Source organism: Palaemon carinicauda, chromosome 24 (genome assembly GCF_036898095.1).
Source record: "Palaemon carinicauda isolate YSFRI2023 chromosome 24, ASM3689809v2, whole genome shotgun sequence".
Classification (NCBI taxonomy): domain Eukaryota; kingdom Metazoa; phylum Arthropoda; class Malacostraca; order Decapoda; family Palaemonidae; genus Palaemon; species Palaemon carinicauda.
Window position 1 is genome coordinate 20,422,451 of NC_090748.1, and position 18,096 is coordinate 20,440,546.

General features: G+C 35.6%; 1 protein-coding gene across 1 annotated transcript in view; it reads right to left on the bottom strand.

Annotated features, from left to right (window-relative positions):
• Positions 1–18,096, bottom strand: part of LOC137618107 (2-oxoadipate dehydrogenase complex component E1) — a 447,864-nt gene that overhangs the window by 133,448 nt on the left and 296,320 nt on the right. Inside the window, exons 5-6 of the mRNA XM_068348104.1 lie at positions 5,285–5,446; positions 4,921–5,105 (exon numbers count right to left, since the gene is read on the bottom strand). Coding sequence (XP_068204205.1) covers positions 4,921–5,105; positions 5,285–5,446 — 347 coding nt within the window. The remainder of the gene's footprint in view (positions 1–4,920; positions 5,106–5,284; positions 5,447–18,096) is intronic.

The following is an 18,096-nucleotide window of genomic DNA, read 5'->3' on the forward strand; positions in this document are numbered from 1 at the left end:
TGTTTGCCCCTTTTGATGAGGCAAGAGATGTTCAATGTAATCACCATGTGAGTACTGTAGGGAGTGGCTGTCCTCCCAGAGGGAAAGATATTGTTCTCATTGCAAGAAACAAACTAAGTGAGATTGCTCTCCTTTGTTTTTTTCCAGCAGTGGCAAGAAATAAAAGTACGTCTCTGCGGCAAAAGTTATCCCCCAACCAGGTCCTTTGTGTCAGGAACCTATTAAGGCTCCAGTCATGAATGATGACGGCCACGATAATTTTGTTAATGTTTCATCACCCAGTTCTGATAATGTAAAGTATTAACTTAAGCCAGTACTTGTAACAGATACCTTGGCTACGACTACTGTTCTCCTGAGCCTGGTCAGATCTCAGTACCCACGTCTCTGATTACCCTGTTATTAAGATCTCCCTCACCTCCCACGAGTGTGTTGAGTGGGGTGCCTTTATGTCTGATTATCCAAAGAAGATCTTTCCGCTCTTGGAAATATCTCCAATCCGAGCGTTGAAAGTCTCTTGACACTTCCGTTTGAGGAACCCTAGTGTTGAGACTGCCATTTCCCCTCATATGGAAGGAGCCTTAATGAAAAACCTTTATTACCAATCTCCAGCTTGTTCCCACTAGCCAGGCTTGCCTTGTGCACCAAGAGATCTCGGTATTGATCTCCTCTAAAGAGTCCCCAGGAAATACTCCGGGACTCTTTAGCCCTCTATTACAAGACTGGTCGGACGGCTTCAGCTGTGTCCACACCCCAAGACTTGGCAACACCAAGCTGTTCTAAACAATTGTCTTCTTCTAAGCCTATAAGTGCTTAGAAGTTGTGTGGTAATACCCTCATTAATTCCCCAAATAATGTCTATTCATTGTTCAGGTAGGCTTAACAAATCTACATGCAACGCTGTTTCTACGTGTGATTACGTCACCCCACATGCCGCCATTCCTGTGCTTGATGAAATTCCTCTGCGGGTTAGTCAGGCCAACAAGTCCAAGCGAGTTGTCATGCCCACCCATAATGATGTCACTCCAAGCACCGCCATTTTGATGCATGAGGATACTCCTCTGCAGGTAGCCATGTTAATGCACGCCATGAACTTGCTATCACTTCTCAAGCCTGTTCACAAACAGCACATCCTAGGGGATGTGTTAGATGGACACCTCATTATTTTAAAGTTACCCCAGAATTTAATAAACAACTAGTTAGATATCACAATCACAAAACCCTGAGTTACACAAATAGCAAATCCATTGCTTTACATGAACAACCACACACTAGTTCCTGGCCTAATGTTCGTAATTCATCAAATGTTACACGTTCTTCGGAACAAAGACAATATTATCTTTCAGATGATTCTTTTCTGTACTGGGAGTAGAAAAAGGGCAGGAAGCTTTTACCCCTTTCCCACGAGTTAAATCCCATCTGATACAGATGATGTCACTTTTGTTAAGCGTCATAGGTGAGGCCCACGTCAGACACACTCCAGATGTCAACCTTCTCCCTTCATAGGTTGAGTTCAGAAAAAGACCTCAATACTTCCGCCACACAATCTGCTGCCAGAGGCAAATACTCTTAGTGTATAATGGGAGTGAACTGGAATCCTCCAGTTCTTTCTCGACCTCTTATTCCAGCCACAATATGAATACAACAATGGAAAGGAAGGGCATCCGAGAAAAAGCCAATAATCATCCTACAACTGTCAAAGATGAACAACCAGTTATCCCAAAAGTGGAACTACCAATTGATCATCATATTATCACCATTAATGACTTTCCAGAGAACCTCGCTGGGCAAGTGAGCACTAGCTCAGCTGATATGAGAGAGAGAGAGAGAGAGAGAGAGAGAGAGAGAGAGAGAGAGAGAGAGAGAGAGAGTGTGTGTGTGTGTGTTAATGTAAATTTAGGTCATCAGAAAAAAGGTTTGTTTGTTGTCATTCTTCCTTGCGTGTGACTGTCAATATGAACTGGATAATTCACATTTTGGATATTTCACGGGCTTGGAAATAGTGACTGCGTATGTAAGAAGTTGATAAGTACTGAGTGGAATGTCAATAAATAGGAATAATAATAGTACACTAACTTTCACTCATGTAAGCAATGAACAATATTCATATGAAATATACATCTAAGACATGAAGATGATATTTTGTTGAAATGATAGTTGAGAAAAAAAGGATTTAAATAAGAAAAAAAAATCTTGTTGTGTCAACAACTTGCATTACTGGTGTTTTGATGGCATTGTGGCTAGAAGTGAGTGAGTTATAAATAAAGAATAAAATATTCAACTTAAAACCTTAAAAGCAAAGATGTATTTTTAAAATTTAAATAGGTTTCATAAGACCTGATCCTGAAATAAATCTAAATATACTGCTAGCATAGTGCAATACATCCTGCCCTACAATTTTGGAAAGGATGAACCTGCCATCCTCACCTCGAGCTTCATTCAGATAATATTTCTATGCTGCTATAAGTGGGGGAATTCAGTCTACAAATGCTTCACTGTCATGGGTACCATACAGTCATTGTAATATCGCTGGTATTGGGCAGTCATCAGAAACTCACGCGTCAAACAAGTGTGACTAATGTGGAGACAACAAAGTGTAGTCTTCCACTTTCGGGGCATCATGTTATACTTCCAAAGAGATATAGCATTCATTATTTCTCCCATCTTATTGCCAACTAAACTATCCCAATGCTGTTGCCAGTTATTATAAAGGAAACTTTTAATTCTAGGTAAAAAAAATCATTACAGAGGATGGGATACCTTCTTGGTAGCAACTCGGTTGCAGCATTCTCTGCTAGTACTGCAAATCTACCTTCTTATTTCCAGACACATGTTTGTGTGCAGGGACCCATCAAAAACAAACTGTTATACATCTTAGCCTAATAATACAAATCCACTCTAAAATCTTTAAAACTAAAGGGTTACTAGAATTAAAAACATCTAATGTGTGTAGGACACTTCTTGCATCACTAAATGGTATGATTGACCTTCTCTTTTAACACTATATTTTTCAATAGCAGTTAGTATACCATAAAGTTCAGCAGTAAATATAAAAGATACTAGAGGAAGTTCACCTCTTTAATTAAAAGCACTACTATATAGGTACTCCTAATCTGATGCCAGCATCAAATTTAGAGCTATCAGTATATATAAAAGTAGATTTCCTATATTCTTCAAGATATTCTTTAAAAGACCTAGCTTCTAATTCAGTCTTGTTCTTTTTTATACCAATAAAATATTTACAGAAAGATGTGTTAATTTCTATGGAGTGGTTGATAATATCTTAAATGGAAGAACTTTGTTTCTAGCTATATCAGGACTGTTTATTAATGGTTTTACCAAAAAACCATAAAGTTGAGGAGATTATAGGTGTAACTCAAAATATCTATGATGCCTTAAATGGTTTGCAGTCTAAAAAGCTAAAGAATCAGGAACTCTTTACAACTTAAACACATGCTGAACAATAGAAGACTTTCGGTAAAAGTCTGAAGGTAATTCTCCAGCATCAACAAGGCAGCTTGGGATAGGCAAAGTTTAAAAGGATCCAGTGGCCAATCTGATACCAGTATGGTGTGTAGAATTCAAAATCTTTAATTAGCTTTGGGTGGCTGAAGAGTATATTCCACACCCATTACTAACTTTTTATCCGTCTGGCTCCCATGACGTAGGGGGACAAAACTTTTAAAAAATTCAGAGCCCCATGACATTTTACTTTTAAGGCTTTCAGTGAGGAACCCATGTCAGCCTGCAATTAAATACATCATCAATCCTAAAATTCTAGCTTCATTTACACATGGGATCCATTGACCTTTGATACAAATATCAGGGTCTCGATATACTCCCCAAATATGACAGAAATGGGCAAGAACAATTTTGCTTGTCGAAAACTTAAGTCAATTCATATCAACCCACTGAATAAGTTCGCCAATTGAGAGTTGTAATTTTCTCTCAACCATTGCATTCTAGATCCAGCAAATTATATGGAGAGATCATCAACAAAGTGTGTGGAAAGAACATCTTGGAGAATAACAGAGGATATCCCATTAATGGTTAATGAAAATGTTGTTACACATAGCACACTACCCGAAGGAACTGGACTCCTTCTTCCTGACATTTTCTCTCCGACAGAGTTTCACCAACTCTAACTTGAAAAAACTGTGACACAAATGCTTGAATGAACAATAATAGCTCACCTCTCAGTCTCAATTTATGAATTGTTTCAAGTAAACTATATCTCCATGCAGTATCATATGGTAGAGTTATCACTCTTGACACAGCACAAGGGAAGGCCTGACTGTAAGAGTGTCCTCTGTCCTCAGTAGGCAGGGAACCAGAGTTGAGGATCTGTCTCCCTGGAACTCAGAAAGGTGCCGCATTATTGTTCAATATCAACGGACATTTCTGCAGACATTTCACTGAAAAACGAATTTGCTGACCCACTGGAAAAAATAAAAAGAATAAGTGACAACTCAGTGAGCAAGCAGGGAGGCGGAACTTCCTTTCTCCCAGTTGGTAGCTACTGACCACCTGTTTACATCTCATTATGAAATTTTAACTGCTATGTATTACAGCTTTGCTGTTATCTCTCCTAAGTAAAGGACACAAGTTTGTATTGGTACCGGAATAAATAAGACCATGTATTGCACTCTTTTATAGGAAAAAAAAAATTTATCTTCTAAATAGTTTATATTTATAAATGATGTACCATGTACACCATATACCCTTGTACCTGGCATGTTTTGACGTATAACATACGTCATCATTGTGAAGGGGTTAATTATTGTACTCTGCTTACAGATTAGGAATTACAGTACAATATATAAAATAAGGGGGTTTGTGTAATTGACAACCATAATTAGATTATTGATAAAAAATGCAATGATCACCCATTAAAAGGTTCACAGCTTTCATCACGTTACTAACCTGTACACAGACAACTTTATCTGAAGGAAGGGCTGAGTCTTTGTTAGGATTTCTTTTATTCAAACTTCTTTCCCGAGCACGCGATTTACCACATGCTACTGGGTTAACAGCTTCAAGGTGTGATGGATTTGGCAGCATTGTGACATGCAAACTTTGTTCTCCAAACTCCAAATCAACAGAATTTACTGAAAGTGTATAGTAATAAGATATTTCTAATACAGTATGAAAATTCAATTAAATAAGTCTAATACAAAAGATGATATTTTCATATTCCTTACAAATATAAATTATTTCAAGTCAGCTGTAAATCAAAATTTTTCATCACATTGGATAAAATAAAAATCAATAAACACAAAAGACTGACCTAAATGCGATAAAACATCGCCTGTAAACTTTAAGTGTGGGGGAAATTCCGGCAACCCCTTCATCTTCTGAAACATAATAACTGGTGGGTACTTCAAAGTTCCAGTAAGAAGGTTCAGTCGCCCACGATGAGCCATACCAAGTACAACTTCTTGCACGCCAGCTAGGAAAAAAAGAAAAAGATTCAGCAATCACTTTAAAAATAATAGAATTTTTTTTACTTATCCAGTGCAGGAGCACTCCATTCTCTGCTGCAAGATGAGTTGGCATCAGGATAAAGCAAGAGGATCTGGTGTGGACAGAGTTTGATCTTACCCACACTGTCATTAAAATGACAAATTCTTTGGAGTAATTTATATTTTTCCTAACTATACAAACCTGAGTAATTTACATAGAAGAACGATAAGAAACAAGCTGGGAGTACAGCAACTAAAAACTGATGTTGAGGTGTTAACAACTGACAGATAGTTACCTACCAGTAGTGGGGAGTCGACCGTCCCCCTGTCTTCACTGGTTCACTGCTAATTCAGTTATATAGCAGCTGGGACTTTCTAAAAGGTTGGTGTTGGCAGGAAAGTATGAGTAAAAGAATCAGGTCTTTATAGATAGGAAAATACAAATTAAGTTTTAAGATGTTGTCATTTGTTCCTAAACAAATACAAACCATCATCCTTTACATAACAGATTCATTATCAGGCAGAAGAAGTCCCTCTTCAAACTGGCTGGAAAAGTTATCCCGGGAACTCGAAACCTGCACATGTATGATGCTAAGGAGTTAAGATTCTGATTACAATTGGCTTGATTGTACCAGCAGGTCCATGGCCCTGGATTTAAGGGTTGTTTCTAAGCCAGAATTCTGTGTTGTACACTTAGATAATCATTTAATGGTTCCAAAATCCTATGAAGACCTTCTATGAGTTTTTGGGTTTGCTTGGATATATCACACTCCCCGTCGCAAGGAGAGTGGGAAAATCTCTCATGTATCTGAATACAGAACAGCTCAAAGCTGAGTAAGCTTACCTGATAACCAGACCCAATCCAGCTGGATAAGTTCTGGATGCTGTACCCCAAGAAAGGGGAAGATTGAAAGGAAAAGAAAGGCTAGTCATTCATTACTTTCATCCCAGACTAACTCCTAACCTCTGCCATTGATCAGAAGTTAATGGTCCTGTGAGTGGAGCCAGGGAATTCACACCATCTACAGTGCAACTACAACAGGTCCCAAGGAGAAAGTGTTCATGGACCTGTGAGTCACATCCCGCTGGTAATTAGCAGTGAAGGTTGTCTGCCATCTCCAAACACTAGCTTGGAGTACCTGCACCAGAGAAATTCTTTTGAAACCTAATGAGGCACCAACACCTATGATGTCTTGAGTTTTTATTAGTGTTCCTCCCTCAGAGGAAGCTCAAGAAGGAGAAAATTATCATGTTATCACTTTTCTCAGCCAGAACAAAACCATGCTCCTCAAAATCCTCTTTTTAATCATACCTGAGGTGACAAACAGGTGTTGCAGGTGAGGTCTTATAGCACTTGCATGTTTAACCCTGGATAGGTACGGTGGGTCGTTTGCGACCCCGAGCGTAAAAAAAAAACAGGTTTTTCTCACGTGACTCACCCCTGTGACTGAATTTGTGGGTGATCGACCTGCAGGAGGTGTCTCCCCTACACGCTCTAGTAGTGTCCAGATGTGCATTGCTGTAGCTGTACTCCTTCCCCGATTTCTGAGACGCGTCGGGGTCGTTCGCGTCCGAGTTTACCCTTCTGAGGTAGTTTGCATAATTATCAAAGTTATTACGTATTATGAAATTGTCGTAGAATGGTGCAACTTGTATAGGTTATCAGTTGTGGAAAGTCTTGGTGGATTGTTTGGCTACCATGTGCATGTTTTTTTTTTTAGTTAAAATGTCGTTCATCACCACGAGGACCATTTTACCGCGAGTGCCCCTTTTTAATTTTTTTTCATTTTTTTGCCAAGTCATTTTTCCGTAAGATATTGCCAAATAGTGTCGTAAAACTTTTGCTTGTTTAGTGTTGGAAAGTGTGTCTAGATGATCTGGCTACCCATGCATGACTTTGTTTTGGTCAGATACGACGTAGTTATTGGTATATTGGGTATTTAACTGCGGTTACCAATTTCTGTTTTTTTTTCAATATTTGTAAAAATTACTACGTAGTAAGGAATTGCCGTATATTATTCATTTTTTTTTCATGTTTATGTGTTAGAAAGTGTGCCTTGATGGTTGGGCTAACACGTGCATGTCTTTTTTTTTATCTGAGATGTCGTATATTAGAATGTCGGGCATTTTACCGCGAGTGTCCCTTTTTAATTTTTTTTAATTTTTTTGCCAAGTCATTTTTCCGTAAGATATTGCGAAATAGTGTCGTAAAACTTTTGCTTTTTTAGTGTTGGAAAGTGTGTCTAGATGATCTGGCTACCCATGCGTGATTTTGTTTTTGTCAGATACGACGTAGTTATTGATATATTGGGTATTTAACTGCGGTTGCCAATTTCTGTTTTTTTTTCAATATTTGTAAAAATTACTACGTAGTAAGGAATTGCCGTATATTATTGATTTTTTTTTCATGTTTATGTGTTAGAAAGTGTACCTTGATGGTTGGGCTAACACGTGCATGTCTTTTTTTTTATCTGAGATGCCGTATATTAGAATGTTGGGCATTTTTCCGCGAGTGCCCCTTTTTATTTGTTTTGCATTTTTTTGCTTAGTCATGTTACCGTAAGGAATTGGCAAGTAGTGTCGCAAAACTTATATTTTTATAGTGTTGGAAAGTGTTTCTAGATGATCTGGCTACCCATGCCTATTTTTTTTTTAGCCAGATATGGCGTATATATAAGTATGTGTTCGATTTTCCTGTGATTGCCATTTTTTCGTTTTTTCCCATTTCTTTCAAAATTACTACGTACTAAGGAACTATCACAGAGTAATATTTCATTTATATGTTTATTTGTCGGAAAATATGCCTTGATGGTTTGCCTAGCACGTGGCTGAAATTTTTTTTTTCTGAAATGCCGTATATTAGAATGGCCATTTTTCCACGAGTGCCCCTTTTTATTTGTTTTGCATTTTTTTGCTTAGTCATGTTACCGTAAGGAATTGGCAAGTAGTGTCGCAAAACTTATATTTTTATAGTGTTGGAAAGTGTTTCTAGATGATCTGGCTACCCATGCCTATCTTTTTTTTAGCCAGATATGGCGTATATATAGGTATGTGTTCGATTTTCCGGTGATTGCCATTTTTTCGTTTTTTCCCAATTCTTTCAAAATTACTACGTACTAAGGAACTATCACAGAGTAATGATTCCTCTAGATGTTTATTTGTCGGAAAATTTTGTTTACTTTTTTTTTGATTGAATATCATCAAATTTTTTTAGCTAAAATATTGTTTTACATTTTTTTTTTTCGATTTTATTTCCCTTCAAAAAAAATTTTTTGGGTCAGAATTTTAATTTTATAGTCGTAAAAATAATCGACAATTATCCAGCAACCCACCATACAATTTTTATGCATATCCAATAATAATTAGATTAGTAAATAACACCTTGAAATTGACATACCCTTCCTACATTTCAAGTGGCAGATTAGGGAGTCTGAGTCAGTGTGGTTGGCGGCCATTTTGTGGACATATCCGAAGCGTAAGCTGCCCTATCTATATATATTCTTGTTCCCTATAGAATTTGTGATATTTTGGTATATTTTTACCTGCATAAATATCATATTATATATTAAATATATGTATTTTTCTACGAAATTTCCAAGTACTCAAAAAATTACCTTTAGATATGGCCCCTGATATAAATGTAATTTACAAAATAATGAAGATTTTTTTACATATTTCTATTTTAGGATAACATATGTTTATTCCCTAAAAAAATTAGCCACTTCCTATTTCATTTGGGTACCCAAAAAAATTCATGAAATTTGGACAATTTTTTTTGGCCAAAAAAAGTTACCCATTTTTTCTCATTTCAGACCTTCACCTCCATGGGTCTGACTTCATCCAAAATACATCAAGATGTGTCCTAAACATTCAAGAATCAATTCCTAAAAGGATTTGTGTATATATGTATAAACTTTTTTTTTATGAATTTTTATGTCAGGTCTTTTTTTTTCTACTTAATTTTTTAAAATATTTATAATAAATAGTTTTTCTGCAGATGAGTAGTATTTATCTTTACAGTTGTTTTAAGCATTCATTGAAGTTTTTTTTGGCAAAAGAAAAAAGGAGGTTACTGCAAAAACTGATTTTTCAAGAATTTTTTTTGGCGTCGGGGTCGTTCGCGTCCGAGTATACCCTTAAAGGGGTGTCCGAGGACCGTACCTATCCAGGGTTAAGGGGACTGACTTACGACCTAGGGTTGAAATTTTCAAAATTCATCTTTCATTTTTTTTGGTAGTACAGTATAATGTCTATAATCTATGTTTCAAATACTTTTAATGCTGAAGAAAATTTCTCTTTGGCTAAAATAGCCTTTTCTATATGTACGTAAATGCCGCCAGCGGGCCAACCTTATTCTTATTCATTTTAAAGAATGTAGTTTACCATTAAATTTGACAATTTTCTTTGGTTTGAACATCATAATCTCCATTTTCTCTATTTATTTATGAGGAATAGCAAACAGATTTTGTTTTGCTATTATTATCTGCTGTTTATATGTATAATATTTCTGTTATGATAATACTAGGATATGCATCAAGTGTCAGAGATAATAACTATATAGAGCAAAATCATAAAATGTATCCAGAAAAAGGAACAGACAAATATGTTGGATCTAATCTTGAGCAGAGTTGCTAATCTTGTGTAATTACCCTCACCTATTGTCAGTTGTATATGTTTGTCCCATTCATTTATGTGTACTTTTATGTATTCATAGTTTATATGTTATGATTATGCTGAAACGATAACTATCTGGACCAAGAGCGTAAAATATGTCAAGAAAAACCCATACGAGAATGTGTTATTGACGCTAATCTCGTGTAAATAAAGAAGTGTCACCCAATGCAAGTTAAATACATTCGTCCTATTCATTTGTGTGCACATTTATATATTTACATTTTTCGTGTTATGATTATGCTGAAAGATGCATAACGTGTCAAAAATGATAACTAAATAAGTCAAAAGCACAAAATTTTCCCCGAAGAAGTGGATGAGATTATATTTTCCTCCCTAATCTTGTGTAAATAAATAAGAGTATTACGCTATATTAGTCACATATTGTGAATATATTGTGATTTTGCATTTTTATTCATAGTTTGGTATACTATTAATGTTCCAAAATACCTAGAATATCAATAAAAAAGGACACATCCCAATAAAAGGTGAAAAAATGCATAGAAATTTGTTAGTGGATCAGGGATCTCACCCAGCCTCCAGAAATAATTCACTCTCCTAAGCACATCAATTGCTGATTCATACCTCTTTCTCTAGCACATCAAGTGCCTATTCTGATGATGTGTCAAGTGATTTTGAAGTTGCCAATTTAGAAAGCAATACTGAGAATGCCTTAAAAAAAAGTATTATTGAACCAGTTCTCGTTTGATAACATTAGACACTGACATGCTCAATTAATTTTTTTCTATAATAATACTGGGCTATGTACTATGCCAGGTTGCTTGGGAAAACTAGATATGTCACTGGAAGAGAATTATAGGAATACCACTACTGTAGTAAGTTGTGGAGTTTGTGATTATAAAAAAACCTATGGCCCCAAAGTGTTTTGATGAGCATAAAAATTTTACAAAATATAACATGAACTTAGTATATGGCTATATAATGTCTAAACCAAGATAAAGAGGGAAAGAGGCATTCACTGGAGGCTTCAAAACGTAAAGACTTGGGACAAAATGAGAGAGAGAGAGAGAGAGAGAGAGAGAGAGAGAGAGAGAGAGAGAGAGAGAGAGAGAGAGAGAGAGAGAAAATGGTGTACCAGTATGAATGAGTGTGTGGGGGAGGACATCTCCATATTTCAGGGAAGGGGTTTGCCACGTGAATAAACCACCATGAAATATGAAGAAATGTCCTTATGATCCCCAGCGATGAAGTATATTTACTGTTAATAGCCCATGTTGATTAAAACTAATATTTTTTTCATATTTCTAAAAAAACCATTCAAGCCTGATTTCTAACAAAGTGAACTGTTCAAAGAAATATTACTATAATGTTTTTAAATATTGTCCAATCCTTAGTATTCCAACATGAAAAGATAGAAAATTAGATTGTCTACGAATTGAATATTCATATTTATTAACACATATACATGCTAATATGGAATCAACCAATTTTTAAGAAAAATAACTTTTAAGTCTGTTTTCTAAAAACTGGAAATTTTCGGAAAAAGTTTACTACTTGGTTTGTCAAATATTAACCGATTTTTTCAATTCAAACATGGAAAGATAAGGAATTCTATAACATAGAATCTGTATATTAACTTTTTGAAAAAAACAAAACTTATAAAAGAAATAAGACAAATATGACCAACATTGAAAGTGTTTCTATACTTTGTTAAAATTATATAGAAAACAAAAAAGAGTATGAAAATTTGCCATGTACAACTTTTAGAATATAAAATTCTCTTTCCAGTGGTTTTTAAATGAAAGAAATTGGTCGATAAATAAGAAAGTAGTAGAAGTTTGAATTAACACTTGAATATTATTGTTTCAGTGGGGTTGAGTCGCGTCCCTCAAGGTAGTACCGTAGTGCTCTTAAAGGATACAATAACAGCTGAAGAGGATCATCGGTTATCTCACTAAGGATCAAGATCTGAAGGGTTAAATATCTAGAATCTGAAGCAGATGGATTTTAGGTCTTGGTTACAAAGTCAGGGATGGAGGAGAGCGAGACTTGCGTGGGCGTAGGAGCGTTTTACTGTTTTTTTTTTTCTTTTTTTTTTGGGGGGGGGGGCTAAAGTTCAAAATGAGACTGAAGGCGGAACCTAAGACGCGAAGGCATAGGGAAAAATGTTATGAGGAAACACCCTCAGATGCAATTTCTTGGCATCTGATAGCATATTGTGTTAAAAAAAGTGAAACTCTTTTCACTTTGTTCTTTTTAACTTTTAACTTTAGAGTGTAATATCCACCCTTTATGGTCCTTGATTTTCTACTTTGCTTGTTTCAAAATTCTAATTTTCTTTTTTGGTTTTTGGGAAAAGATTAAATTGTTTATAATGGTTAGTTCTTGCTTTGGAGACTCCTTCAGTTTCAGTATGTTATGTTTTAAGTTTGTGAAAGCATCAATAGTTTGCAACCATAAAATTCCTCCTTTAAAGTGATAATTTAATACTTGAGTTTTGAGACTGAACGAAAACCTTTAATTCACCTCAAAAGTTTACTTCTAGTCCCAGCGTTTGAAGACGGCAGTGCATTTTCACTCAGCAGCTGAGAAGGGCGTGTCAACTCTTCACTAATATTTTTCACCAATCCAGCGTAAATTTTGATATGGAGCTTTAAGTGACTAGTGTGACCGTTGGTCGAGGATGATCCTGCTTGGAAGTGCGAGCACTTGGATTACTTCTTGAGGCTACTATACCATGGAGTTGCATCGATTTTTTAGTTAACAACGACAGCTGCAATTGACCTAGAGAGGCTTGCTTAGAGTGGAGGTAAGTTGCAAACCACATTGATGCTTGTGCCTTGTAAATTTCACTCGAGTTACTCATTCACTTTGAATGAATTGTCTCCTTAACCTGAACCATAAAATATCATCCAAAGGACCAACCATATTGTTTTCATTTAAAATTTAGAATTTATTGCCGGTTTAACTACTTATATTTGTGAAGTGTCTTGTTTTATTCTGCTCGTTCGAGTTCATATTTGCTTCATGCACTTATTATATTAACTGGCAGTTAAATAGTTTTGTTGATATATTTTCGTATATTTGCTCTCTATTAATAGAGCGTATTTATGACATATTTATAGATCCTGAGGACTTTTCTGGTATTGGGGGTTGTTAGTGAGGTCGCATCATCGGTCTTTATAAGGACGGATACCTCGCTTAAATACCAAGAAGCAATAAGACCATCTACGATCCTGAGCCATTTTCTTTAATACATATTTCAGTGATAGTTCTGTTTATGTAAAATAAATATTTGAATTCGCTCTTGATTATAATTTATTGCCATTGATAATTTTTTAAACCTCCAGTATTTTGAAAATGGCGCCCAACGTGGGGCAGGTTAAAGGTCTTTTGCTTCATGGTGTTCTTCCTCGTCGGTTTCAATCTTTCGATCGCGGTCACACATTTTTTGCTTCGTGAATATTTTACTTGTTTCTTATTTTGCTGTGTTGGTCATATTTTTTGTGAATATTTGCGAATTTTCATAGGTTATATTTCCTTCGATAACGCTTTGCTTAATTTCTGAATTTGCTAATGAGTTTGTTCAACTATATATTGCACATTTCTACTTTTTAAGTTTTAGCTGAATTTACATGCAATATGGAGAATTTGAAGGCTCTTAAGATTTCACATGGTCATTGTCGAACACAGGTGACCAAAAATTGTGACAGTGTAAGGCTTAAATATGGTACTCTCACTGAGCAAGAAAGGATTAGTTTTGTATTATCCCTTCAAAATTTAAAAACAAAGTTAGATAGTTTGGACTCTCAGATAGTGGATATGCTTTTCAGTGAAAAAAAGGATGAATCCGATATCAAAGAAGAACTCGATTGTTGTGCTATTTATACGGATAATATTTTATCATCATTAGCTATGCTCGAGAAAGTCACAGCAGAAATTCCCTTGCCTAGTAACCCTTCTCCTAATATTAAATACCCATGTTTGCCTCTTCCTGTATATAATCATTCTGAGGGGGAAAGCATAGAAAAAATTTTTAAGGATTTTGAAAAGGCTATGGAGACAATGAAAGTAGACTCTTATCTTAAGTTTATTTATCTCCAAAATCAACTAGGTAAACAGCCATTAGCTCTTGTGAAATCTTTATCTTCTACTGAACAGAATTATGAGGAAGCCAAAGCCTTGTTACAAAAAGCTTTTGGTTCTGAATTAGGTCAGAAATTTGAAACTATGCTTGCCCTTTCAGGATTAAAATTAACGTATGACTCTGATCCATATGCCTTTATTGGTAAGATGAGAAGCATTAAAAACTCATTTGCTGCACTTGCAATAACCATTGATAATGTCTTGCAATATTTCTTTTGGGATGCTATGAATGATGGTCTTAAATTGCAATTAACTCAGATTACAAATAAAAACAAACCTTTGCTTAAGGATATTGAGGATAATATTTTTGAGGCCACAGAGCGTTACCTTGGGGTTCAGAAAAGATATCAGGAGAAGAAAGTTAATCGTAAAGTTCAGTCAGATGCTAGATCAACATTAAGTTTCGCTAGTAACGTACAGGTTGACTCTTCCAGTGCAGTGAAATTAAAGGGTTGTATATTGTGTAGGGACGAAAATGGTTCCGAAAATGCTAATCATCCAGTTAAAAAGTGTAAGGTTTATGCCTCTCCAAAGGCAAGGGTCAAAAGGCTGCTTAAGTTGAATGCTTGCACTAAATGTGCTAATCCTCATAAAACAAGTGCATGTAGATTCAGGTTCTTGAGAAAATGTAACAAATGTAACGATTGGCATTTCAGTTTTTTGTGTGATAATAATGTTCAAGTGGCTATTGATAACGTCAATAAAGAAAAGGGCTCTTCCCTTGGAGCAACAAATGGTATGATAAGCATAGATTGCAATAAGGTCCTTTCACATACTGGGGCTTCCATTTTACCCACTTTCTCGGTTGTTTTGTCTAATAATGAGCAAATGCGTTGTCTTAAAGACAGTGGTTCTCAGCTTAATTTTATTGATGCTGAATTTGCAAAGCAAAATAATTTGGAAGTATTGGAGTCAAATTTCAGTGTCACTGTAAGAGGTATTAATTCTCAAAGAAAATTGTTGACTAATGTTGTTCGTGTTAATTTAAATAATAATGTGAACAGTTTTTGTGTGGAAGCAATCTGCCTTCCAGAAATCAATACAAAGCTAACTCTTCCAGGTTTGAGTCGAATTGTTGAAAGATTTATGGAAAAGGGATATAAATTTGCAGATAAATTTTTGGCAAAAGGGGAGGATATGATCTCTGATATTAAGTTCATACTTGGAACTCATTCTATTCATTGTTTACCAGAAATAACGAAATTGTTTGGCTCTGGTGTTCCCTCTGCATATTTGGAAACTTCCCTTGGTATTATGCTTTCTGGAAATGTTAATGAATACCTGAGAAATTTGCAAAGTATTCCTCACAGCAGTAATTCTACAAGGAATCCAAGCGTATTACTTAGTCATTCTGAGGCTGATTCAGTGACTATTATTGAGCCGGAGAAAGGTCATTCCCCTAATACTGAATGTATTTCTGCTGAAGTAAATTATGCTGTACTAGATGATAAAGGTAATCTTGTTCAATCTGAACTAAAAAAGGCTACAGATGCTGTTCTCTCTGAATAGTGTTCTCAGATATTGAATTATGATAAAACTTTGTATAATGAATCTTGTGTCGAAAATGATTTGCATTTGATAAATTATGTTTTGAATTCTGTTACACGCAGTGATGATGGGAGACTAGTGCTTCCTATCTTATGGAACAAGAAAGTGTCTCATCTTCTTGGTAAAAATCAAACTCTTTCAAAGTTGGTTCTAAAGTCTAATTTTAAGAGATATCACAAAGATGGTAAGTCTCTTGGAATGATAGACGATGTTTTCAGAGAACAAGAGCGTCTAGGTATAATAGAGAGGGTAGATAATTTATCTCAATTCCTGGAGGAGCACCCTAGTTTTTCCTTTTTGCCACACATGCCCGTATTCAGGTTCGAAAAGGAGAGTAGCAAATGTAGAAATGTTTTTCTGTCTAATATTTGTGAAAATGATGCCTCAAAGCCTTTAACAGTCAGCCACAATCAGGCAATGTTAGCGGGCCCTTGCCTTAATAAGAAAGTATCTACTTCTATACTACAATTGAGATTTGATAGCAATGTCCTGTGCTTTGACTTGAAAAAAGCCTTCTTGCAAATTGTGCTGCCTGAATCTGATCAGCAAAAGCTTTTGTTTTATTGGTACAGAAATGTTGCCAAGGATGATTTTTCATTGATAGTGTACAAACATGTTCGGCTTCCTTTTGGTCTTAGACCTAGTCCCGCTTTACTGCTTTTAGCTTTATATTATATTCTCATGATTGATATAAAAAATGATTCGCTACAAATTAGGAATTTGAAGAGAAATATTTATGATTTATGTTATATGGATAATTGCGCGGTTTCATTCAATGACCCTGTCAAATTGAAATGGGCCTTCGATAATTTGAAGCAGATTTTTGAGCCTTATGGATTTGAAGTACAACAGTTTATGACAAATTGTAAATCTTTGCAGAGTTCCATTGATGGAGAAACTGGTGAGAAGTCGACCCCTGTGACCAAGCTTTTTGGATTGCTTTGGAATACAGAGACTGATTCTTTGTCCACCCAGAAATTAGTTTTGGATAAGAATGCTTCATCTAAAAGGCAGATTTTGAGTTCTATTGCATCAAATTTTGATATCTTTAATTTTTGTGGACCTTTACTAAATAGAGCTAGAATATTCATGCATTCTTTGCAGTGCAATAAAGAAATTGGTTGGGACAATAGGCTATCTGAGGATCTGCTAAGAGAATGGAATAATATTGCTAAGCAGCTAAATTCTTCTCCAACGATTTCAGTTAATAGATTTGTTGGTAGGAGAGATGATATGTATAATTTGATTGCATATACAGACAGTTCTAGAAGCATTTACGGCTGTGTTGTGTTCTTATATAATTTGAGAACTAAAAAAACAAACTTTGTCATGGCTAAGAACAGATTTGTTAACAAACAATTAGAATCTAAATCCATACCTTCTCTTGAATTTCAGGCAGTTTCTTTAGGGACTGAAGTATTACATGATATTAAAAGAGAATTAAGTGGTTCTAATTGTGTTGAGCCTATTAACATAGTAGGGATGGATCTATACACAGATAGTCTAGTTTGCTTACATTGGTTATCAGCACATGTTACAAAGTTTGATAAATTGCGTAATTTGAGCATCTTTGTGAAAAATAGATTAGATAGTATCTGCAGAATGTGTGAAGAATTTCCTATTAAGTTTAAATTCTGTGCAGGCTCTAAAAACCCAGCTGATGCAATCACCCGACCTCTCTCCTATAAGCAATTAATGAACTCTAATTTTTTCAGTGGTACTGTTGCTGATGCAGATATTGATGTTTTTGCAAGTGATATGATGGAAGTCACCATTCCTAATACATTGCTCAGAGAAGAAGGTATAAGCTCTTCTCTTGAAAGTAGTAACGTTCATGTTGCTACAGAGTCTGTGGTTGGAGAGGATATAAACCATTTGGTTTCTATGGATTCCTTTTCAGGCTTCAAGAGTATAGTTTCAGTCCATAGGTATGTGATAAGGTTTATTAATAACCTGAAAATTGCAGTAAAGATGAGGGACCCAAGTAAATATTCACATTTTAATTGTCTTACTGATGAAGAAACTTTGTCAGAAGCTTATAACTTTGTAATCTACAGAGACCAGCAGATTCACTTTCCAGAAGTTTTTAAATATTTTGCACGGTCTTCTAATGCAGTTAGAGAGATCCCTAATATAATCAGCCAACTTAATATTTATCCAGATCACAATGGTATATTGCGTGTTAGAAGTAAGACTGCACGCTGGAAGGACAGAGATAAATGTATGTTCTCGCCTATCCTTTTATCAAAGGATAGCGTCCTGACCAAGAAGTTAATCCTAGAAATGCATAAAATGACAAACCATGCTGGCG